This window comes from Salvelinus namaycush, chromosome 3 (genome assembly GCF_016432855.1).
Source record: "Salvelinus namaycush isolate Seneca chromosome 3, SaNama_1.0, whole genome shotgun sequence".
In the NCBI taxonomy this organism is placed as follows: domain Eukaryota; kingdom Metazoa; phylum Chordata; class Actinopteri; order Salmoniformes; family Salmonidae; genus Salvelinus; species Salvelinus namaycush.
Genome location: NC_052309.1, coordinates 16836346 through 16846625, shown reverse-complemented (window position 1 = coordinate 16846625; position 10280 = coordinate 16836346). Strand labels below are relative to the sequence as shown.

Here is a 10280-nt window from a genome sequence, read left to right as displayed (position 1 = left end):
ATTGAAAATGTTATTCTAGGGTGTAGCGGCTTGGGTTTTAATCTGTGTTACTGTCACAGGAGAGGCAGATGATGCCGGCAAAGGGTCGCCGTCACATGGTGATGTGACATCCTGCCAAAGCACTGTCTGATCTGGCCCTCGGTTGTGTGGCACATACTGACAGGGCTCCAATTACACAGTGAAGTAAGGTCCTGAATAGCACTTGTTCTATTATCCCTTACAAATTAAACGTGGGGAAACACTATTTTATTACCTGAAGATAGGGACACAAAAAATGTGTTTTTACAAATATGGACACCATCTTTTGTGCATGTGGCCAACATCAGTGATGAGGTAAAGCTGTAACATCCATCCACTCAAAATAAATCTTCACAAAATACACAAACCACTTTTTCATCATAAAGAATAGGTGGAGGGAAGGAAATCACATATAGTTTTTTTTTCTAAATGTGGTAGCCACTCCAGTACTGCTGATTTCCTGAGGTTATCATTTCAAAAGCATTACAACCTCACATTCTGCAAATGTCTAATTCATAATCCATTTTCTTGAATCCAAGGACTTACTCAACAAGTCTGCATGCACATAACTCATAAGACTAATGTAGACGAATGAAGAAACTCAATTAAAATATGAAGATAAAAAATTAATTCACCTTCATCAAGTAAAAGTTTGAGGCCTAATAAAAATAAATGATCAGTTCTTGCATCACCAAATGTAACTTTGAGAAATAAAATGGTGAATCTCCTTTAATTAACCCCATTCAGTTCAGCCAGACTTTCCATCCACTAGGGGGAGGGTACAGAATTGAGGGAGGGAGGTCAGGAATTGTGAGGAAATGTGGCGGTATATCATTCTCTGGTTGATTGTCATCATCTTCCTCTTTCAAAACACTGTAGGGAGTAAAACAGAGGAACCATTTTAGGAAAAGGAAAAAGAGGAAAAGCTATCTTTGCACTGATGGTATCAAATATGACGCTGTGCAAGTGAAAATAACATTTTACCACTAGCATGCACAGGAAGTACTGACAGCCTTTGACCATTTATTCATACTGTACCTTCCACTGCTGAGGGCGGCTCTCTTCTCCCTCCTGGTGAGAAACTCCTCTATGCTCCGCTCAGGGGATGCTCTGTGCTCTGGGTCCTCTCTGCTCCATCTTTCATCTAGAGTTCAGACTGCACCACTTAATATGGAGCTAATTAACACAAGCACCATGGTAACTTTGAATTCCGAGCAAAATTAGTAACGATGCTTACTATGAGGGATTTCATTGAACCACCTAAATGAAGAGGGGCATTGCGTGTTCATAATTCAAACACCAGAGTAACTTGCCACCATAATGATGTAAATTTGACCTCTTACAAATGTTATCATCATGCAAGGCATAACTAAAATGACGACGACGCCATTGCTCATAACTGACTAGCCTTCATTTGAGGACCATGTCCATGGCAGACAGTGCCATCTTGTGGAAACAACTGACCTTCAATCTGCATTCTTAGGCTCTCCATTTTATTTATTTATTTAACTAGGCAATTCAGTTAAGAACAAATTCTTATTTACAATGACGGCCTACCAAAAGGCAAAAGGCCTCCTGCAGGGATGGGAGCCTGGGATTTAAAAAATGTATTCAATATAAATATAAGACAAAACACATCACAACAAGAGAGTCATAACACTACATAAAGAGAGACCTAAGACAACATAACAAGGCAGCAAAACATGATGACACAGCATGGTAGCAACACAACATGACAACATGGTAGCAACACATGGTAGCAGCACAAAAACATGGTACAAACATTATTGGGCAAAGTCAACAGCACAAAGGTCAAGAAGGTAGAGACAACAATACATCATACAAAGCAGCCACAACTGTCAGTAAGAGTGTCCATGATTGAGTCTTTGAATGAAGAGATTGAGATAAAACTGTCTAGTTTGAGTGTTTGTTGCAGCTCGTTCCAGTAGCTAGCTGCATCGAACTGAAAAGAGGAGCGGCCCAGGGATGTTTGTGCATTGGGGACCTTTAACAGAATGTGACTAGCAGAACGGGTGTTGTATGTGGAGAATGAGGGCTGCAGTAGATATCTCAGATAGGGGGGAGTGAGGCCTAAGAGGGTTTTATAAATAAGCATCAACCAGTGGGTCTTGCGACGGGTATACAGAGATGACCAGTTTACAGAGGAGTATAGAGTGCAGTGATGTGTCCTATAAGGAGCATTGGTGGCAAATCTGATGGCCGAATGGTAAAGAACATTTAGCCACTCGAGAGCACCCTTACCTGTCGATCTATAAATTATGACTTCGTAATCTAGCATGGGTAGGATGGTCATCTGAATCAGGGTTAGTTTGGCAGCTGGAGTAAAAGAGGAGTGATTATGATAGAGGAAACCCAGTCTAGATTTAACTTTAGCCTGCAGCTTCGTTATGTGCTGAGAGAAGTACAGTGCACCATCTAGCCATACTCCCAAGTACTTGTATGAGGTGACTACCTCAAGCTCTAAACTCTGTGGGAAGAGGGTCATTCTTCTTACCAAACCACATAACCTTGTTCTGAACACCTCCAAAACAAAGGTCAAGGGTAGAGAAAGCTTGTTGGACACTAAGAAAGCGTTGTTGTAGAGCATTTAACACAAAATCTGGGGAGGGGCCAGCTGAGTACAAGACTGTATCATCTGCATATAAATGGATGAGAGAGCTTCCCTCTGCCTGAGCAATGTTGTTAATGTAAATTGAGAAGAGCGTGAGGCCTAGGATTGAGCCTTGGGGTACTCCCTTGGTGACAGGCAGTGGCTGAGACAGCAGATTCTGATTTTATACACATCACTCTTTGAGAGTGGTAGTTAGCAAACCAGGCCAAAGACCCCTCAGAGACACCAATACTCCTTAGACGGCCCACAAGAATGGAATGGTCTACCGTATCAAAAGCTTGGGCCAAGTCAATAAAAATATCAGCACAATTTTGCTTAGAATCAAGGGCAATGGTGACATCATTGAGGACCTTTAAGGTTGCAGTGACACATCCTTAACCTGAGCAGAAACCAGATTGCATACCCAAGAGAATACTATAGACGTCAAGAAAGTCAGTCAGTTGATTATTGACAAGTTTTTCCAACACTTTTGATAAACAGGTCATAATAGAAATAGGCCTATAACAGTTAGGATTAGCTTGATCTCCATGTCCCTCTGACATGTAAGAGAATCTGCAGTTGTTGCCGAACACACACTGGCCTGATGCAAAGGACAAAAATATAAGCATTACACAGATAAATCGCAAGGGTCTTTAATTCACACGACATGTTCCTTGTATCTTTAATTGTAGTCTTTACCAGTCTTTAGAAACCTCCTGCATGGTGTCTTAGTCCGTTCATCATACAGGATAGCTGCTGTATCTGTGATGAGAGAAGAGGTGTCAATGTGTACATTAAAATCTACAGCCTATTACCACAAGTATGTCAGATGATAAAAACAACTGCAGAGATAAGGTCACTGTCAATTCTTTTTAGAAAAGGACTTGAACTGAATTGCATTTGATCACATCCATCTGAATTTAACCCCAACCATCTCTTTTTGCTGTTCTTTTGTAATTATATTACGTCTTCTGATTGGTTACTGTGTCAAACCTTACACCCTGATCTGATGTAGGAAACTAAGCCTAAGCAAATTCCATGTAGCTTCATCGTATGGGCAGGTGGGGGAGTACTATTCATGTCTGTGTTAGTTTCCTGAATCGTTATCTATATGTTTTGTATATGCAATGTGTGAGCTATGCCAAGATTTCCCTAATGTAGGACAATACATGTGATTTTGAAAACACATTGGCAACTTGATGTTGGTCCTGCTGTCTGCCAAAATGCCAAGTAAATAAAGCCTTTTTAAATCAAGAAGTTTCTTCATCTGTTCTTCAAAAGTGCATTGATGGGAAAAGTAAGCCAAGTGATAGCCATCATTCCCTAATTTTTCTACCAGTCCATAGACAACCCTTTTTCTAAAAGCATCTTATACCAAGTCTCCATGAACGTATAGTTGTAACTTTTTACACACTTGAGCGCACCAACACAATGTTTCTTCAGACCGAGGCCTCAGCTATGTTGGACTGAAACTCTTGGGAAATTACATTTCTTACCTCTGAAATGGTCAAACCAGGCTTTTTTAGATCTGTGGTGTTGAACACCTTACATGTGTTTTTTCCTGTTGTGCATGTTGTCCTGAAAGGGCCGGTCACAGTAGTCACAGTAACACCGCTTCCCCATGGTTAAGATTCTGTCTTCAGTTCAGTCAGCTATAGAGTCACCTCATATCTCTGAAACCAAACAATGGCTGTGTTCAAGAGCATCAAAACCGTGATGTATCATAAATTGTGACGGACTAACTGATCTACAAATAATAATGAGTTGTTATTTTTGATGCAAGGTGATTTGTAGATCAATCAGGTGATAGCACTGTTGAATGCAATGTCGAACAAGCCCAATGATTGAAAATATGACCGTCACATTACAGGCCCCAATCGAAGTGCCAAGACTTTCAAGTGCTTACCCTGCAGTGAGTCAAGGGTTGGCAAACCCTTCTTGTGTAGAGCTACTGGGTGTGCAGGCTTTCGTGCCAACATTACTCTCTACACACCTGATTGCATAGGCTACTAATCCTCCAACCCCCTGCTCATCAAGACTTTAGGTAGCTAAATCAGGGCTGGAGAAAGGGTAGTTTGAGAACCCAAGGGCATACAGCCATGATAGCATCTCGGTCTAGAACCTACATTCACTCCAGCCACCATGGTTGACCAATGAACTGACCATCCTTGTCTAATGTTACTAGCTATAAAGAAATAAGCAATACAAACCTTTTTATGTGAGGATTGGGACACTCAGTCATAGTATTCAGCTAACATAACATTTAGCAAGTGGTTTAGCTGTTAAATCGTTGTGACTTCGATGCGAGCTTGTTTTCTTGAAATGTAACATTTCTTCTTCGATGAGGTTTAACGGTGGTTTGCATCCAATATACGTTGCATTACCACCACCTACTAGATTGGAGTATAACTCTGTTATACTTTGCTTAATTATTTTTATATATCAATAAATAAATACCCTACATTCTAACACTACCCTACCAAACCCACCACCCTACTCCACTATTTAAATCCATTTGGTTCTACCTCAGGCCAACAGTCTGAAAGGATGGGACATCACCACTTAACACACCCTGTAACTCTTCTGACGTCAAGTCTTGCACACCCAAATACCTCTCTGCAGCTGCCACCACAACCTCTATTTTCTGTGACTTCTGCAGTACAGTTGATAACCATTGCTATAAATGCTAAAAATCCAATCTTACTAAAACATACAGTACAAGTCAAAAGTTGACACACCTACTCATTCAAGGGTTTTTCTTTATTTTAACTATTTTCAGCATTGTAGAATTATAGTGAAGATATCAAAACTATGAAATAACATATATGGAATCATGTAGTGAGCAAAATAGTGTTAAACAAATCTAAATATATTTTATATTTGAGATTCTTCAAACTAGCCACCTTTTGCCTTGATGACAGCTTTGCACATTCTTGGTATTCTCTCTTTTTTGGTTACTTCATGATTCCATATGTGTTATTTCATAGTTTTGATGTCTACACTATTATTCTACAATGTAGAAAATAGTAAAAATGAAGAAAAACCCTTGAATGAGTAGGTGTGTCCAAACTTTTGACTGGTACTGTATTTCACTTGTTGGCCTAACCCTCTGTACTGGTATAGCTCTACTACTCACACTCCCCTCCACATTCTTCATTGCCTCAGCATACAACAACTTATGCACTACTCTAACCCTGGAAATCTCAACATGCCTCTCTCGCACCGGACATTTCTGATTCCCGGCCTCATGGGCACACCTACAATCAACACATACCACTACTTTCCCCAATGCTACACGTTCCTTTGTCTCATGCCCTTCTGCACACTTCTCACACCTAGGAACCTCCCTCCTACACACTGCTGCCACATACCCATAAGCTTGACACCTGTAAAAACGTGATGTATTTGGCACAAAAGCTCGTACAGGATAACTTATATATTCTAACATCACTTTGTTGACTCAACATCAAAACTCAAAAGGACAGACAACGACTCTCACGCCCCCGTCACCACTCACACCACCCTGTCCGTGTCGCACCAAACGACGAGCATCACAAACACCGGGAATCTTCCCCTTCAAGTGGTCAACTTTCACATTTACCCCTACCCCAGTAATCACTCCTCTCAATGGCGCCCTTCCGATGAGAGCAAAATGAAAGTTACGTATGTAACCACGGTTATGTGAGCTATTGGATCACTCCAATATGGTATCCTTCCGCTCGACAGGATACATTCCGAGTAAGAATTTCATATTAGTCCCGTGCTCTGGATAGTGCTGCAGCTGACACCCTTAAATAGCTGCCGGCACACTACTCCCACCTCAAGTTCTTTTCGAGGCGTAGTAGATCACAACAAGAGGATTGGAGTGATCCAATAGCGCAAATAACTGTGGTTGCATACGTAACCTTCTTATGTAGCACTATTTTGGATCACTACAATATGGTATCACAATACCAGATTAAATCAGTGAACTAGGCATGGCCAGACAAGACCAAAATCCCATAGGACTGAGCCCATGGCAGTCATGGTTGCGGTTTCCCTCCATCCCCCTCCAGGGAAGTGGAGGCAACACCCAACATGGCCGTCCCGACCTGGTTGGCTGCAGCAACATTGACTCGATAGTGCCTAGCAAAAGTGCTAGGTGGCCGAGACACAAATTTCATCAAGGGGAAATCTTCGGAGCAGGGCCTACGATGTAGCTACTCTTCTAGTAGAATGCGCCACCAAAGCAGATGGCAAGGCCAGCCAGCTAGCTGATATGCTGTAGTAATAGTGTCCATAGTCCAATGTGAGAGTGGACATGCGCTTAGAAAGCCTGGAGGGGATGAGGGCCACATTACAGTCCTCCCCATCTGATGACCGTATTCCCCCCCTGGGGTGATGCGTTGTCACGGCAGCACTCCTTCGGCCACTTTGGGGGCCCTCCTCCAAACTCAGTATGGCTGAGGAGTTGATCCGTCTCGAACGTCAGGCAGAAAGGATAATGACGGTGACGACGCCCTCTCTCCACGCTGGAGATGAGTTGGAGTTGGATGACAGTGCTTCAGTGTTTAACAGTGTTTAACTTTAGGGACCCTCTGCACACATCAACAACAGTCACCCACGAAGCATCGTTACCCATCGCTCCACAAAAGCCCTTGCAGAGCAAGGGGAACCACTACTTCAAGGTCTCAAAGCGAGTGACGTCACCGATTGAAACGCTATTAGCGCGCACCACCGCTATCTAGCTACCCATTTCACATCGGTTACATTCACCCCCCTTTCGACCTCCTCCTTTTCCGCAGCAACCAGTGATCCGGGTCAACAGCATCAATGTAACAGTATAACTTTAGTCCGTCCCCTCGCCCCGGGCGCGAACCAGGGACCCTCTGCACACATCAACAACAGTCACCCACGAAGCATCATTACCCATCGCTCCACAAAAGCCACGGCCCTTGCAGAGCAAGGGGAACCACTACTTCAAGGTCTCAAATTGAGTGACGTCACCGATTGAAACGCTATTAGCGCGCACCACCGCTAACTAGCTAGCCATTTCACATCGGTTACACTCCCTCTTACCAACAGAAACACAAGACCACTTCTGGTTACCTTCACCAATTCCACAGCACCCAACTCTGTTTTCACCCACCTTGAAACGACAAATGGATCAGCCAAAAGGATCCACTTTTCAAAAAATGTCACTCATACTGTCACAGACTCATCTTTATCCTGACCACACCTACCACCTCTGATACTTCACCCTCATTTACTTCCATTTCTCCTCCTGTCTTCGATCCGGCGTACAGTTCACTCTGCTTACACTTTCGACCATTCTTCTTGAACAAATCATCTCCCCTTTTCCCACCATTTTTAACCAACTCTCTCTCTCCTCCTCCTCTGCCTCTCTTTTCCCCTCTATTCCTCCTCCGTATTCCAAGTATACGTCTCCTTATGATAATACTGCACTACTCCTGACATATATCTTGTTCTTGCCCTCTCAAGGGATGCCATTTAACCAGCTGACACAATCGCTGTACAATCAGAACAAACCCCTCAGAATGTAGTGCATCCCACACTGTAAAGCAGCTGCTTTGTCTTGATGTTCTTCTTTGTCAGTAGCTACCAAGAAGCTTTACCATTTCAAACAAGTGCGCTCTTCCAACCACCATCCAGCCACTTCCTCCTCAACAGGCTTCAGCAAAGATTGTCACTGTCCAAATGTATAATTTATTTTTCAGGTAATAGCTATATCACGTGATGTTCTTCTTCTTTAAATTTGTATTGGCGGATCGCAACCGAGAGGTGCAAACACCGTTCCCTATTGTACTGGAGTGTGAGCCCTCTATCAGAGAGGATGAGGTAGAGAGGCCCTACTCGGAGGAAAATCTGTCTCCCTCCAGCAGGTGGCGTTTTTTCGCCCACTAATCAAAGAGTTTTTGTATGGAAGTCAACCAAAGAATATATGGTTTATTTGATTGAATAGAAGTTTCGTAATGCTTAGGTTGTTAGCAGTGTAATGATATAAGTAGGACACGTGACATCCCTGCAACTTTCAGAAAAAACACTATATCGTAGTGGTCTCGAGATGGCTATGCATATTCATGTTATGAGACTAGTAGCATAGCATCTCTCCATTGAATACAGGCATAAATTTAGCAGCGTCGTTGGGGTTGAGGTTAGGTTCAAAATCATATTTTAACAAGATTAATTGTAGAAACAGGCGGGGTTTAGAAATAAGTATCACTTTGTGGCTGTGGTAATTAGTGACGACCTCGAACAGCTAGTAACTGCAACTACAGGTTAGATCTACTCTAGCGGGTTTGCTGTCTATCCAGCTTAGCTACTCCGCAGTTTGCCATCATTATATTTGTATGATAAGTAAGTATGTAAGTGTTTACTCTCAAAGACCATGTATGTTATATCGTCAGTATTTTGTTTTCACGTTTACTTTGGCGCACATTGATATGACGCACATGTTTAGAACTACTTTTCCCATCATACTTCGGTTTAATTTAATATGTCGTCATTTCCTCCTTTCTCGAAATCACCATCAGTTGACATGTCGCTCGCTAAAGGTGTCTACAATTTGCTCTTCAGGAGAACATCTACTTTTGCCGTTACCATCATGGTCGGAGCAGTGTTTTTTGAACGAATGTTTGACCAGGGAGGCGATGCCATATTCGAGCAATTGAATCGGGGGGTAAGTCTACTGACAGATCTTCCCGCAGCATACGTCTGACCTTGCTAAGGACAAACGACCGCCTGCCTTTTAGCTAACCTAGCTAGCTAGTTGTTAATGTCCATTGGCTATTTGATTAGCTAGCTAGTTCATTTAAATCTTCATAGGAAGGATGCATCATAGGTCGTTACACGTATAATTCAACTTTCAATGTTGTGTTTTGTTTGTAGAAACTATGGAAACACATTAAACACCAATACGAAACAGAGGAGGAATAGAAGTGGCCTGACGATGTTCCGGGGGGAAAGAAGCTAACGCCACTCTTTAGTGTTCTATTCCCCTGAGTCGGTCTTCATGGAATATCAGCTACATGGACATTGATCTGTCACGACGAGGCTGACTACTGGCTACCAGGAACTTCATGGGCGTTAGACTTGTCAAAACTCAGAAAATCATGGATGTGTTTCCTATCAATTGTTATTGTCATTCCCTCCTGTTCCTCACAATTTGTACATGTACTGATACGTTAAAACTGTTAATAAACTCAACATAAACCTACACGTTTTGAATTGTAGAATCAGAAAACTAGCAAGCATTTCTTGACAGTCTCTTGTTGGATAATATTATTCCCTGCCATGACTGATGATACTTTAGTGGCATTGCATTGTACAAAATAACTCACTGTATCAAAGTTCTATTGTGTAACTTGTTGACACAAACAACTCAAACTTGAAGAATAGCACCAATCCACAAGTATCAATGCTCAAGTCTAATACAGTTGATGTCAAAAGTGGGCACTGCCCTTCAGTCAGTCCCCAGTAAGAACCAAAAGTTTTCTACCAGAATACTCAATACAAGTTATCAGTAGCCCTTCTTTCACAAGGCATTGCTGTCCTACGTTCCCCTTACTGGGAGAAGTGGTCAATGGCAGGGAGGAAGAGGCAAGAGGGTTCACTCGTCAATCTGACCATGATTAGCAGACCTCCTGCCATT

The 10280-nt window shown here is 42.4% G+C and overlaps 1 protein-coding gene and 1 pseudogene across 1 annotated transcript; one reads left to right on the top strand and one right to left on the bottom strand.

Annotated features, from left to right (window-relative positions):
- Positions 1 to 751: 751 nt before the first annotated feature.
- On the bottom strand, positions 752 to 4294 carry LOC120044237 (annotated as a pseudogene).
- Positions 4295 to 9129: 4835 nt separating this feature from the next.
- LOC120045015 (cytochrome b-c1 complex subunit 9) lies at positions 9130 to 9845 on the top strand. Its single transcript, XM_038989828.1, has 2 exons — positions 9130 to 9308; positions 9518 to 9845. The coding sequence occupies exons 1-2, from the start codon at positions 9168 to 9170 to the stop codon at positions 9563 to 9565; spliced, it is 189 nt and encodes a 62-aa protein (XP_038845756.1). The 5' UTR covers positions 9130 to 9167; the 3' UTR covers positions 9566 to 9845.
- Positions 9846 to 10280: the final 435 nt, after the last annotated feature.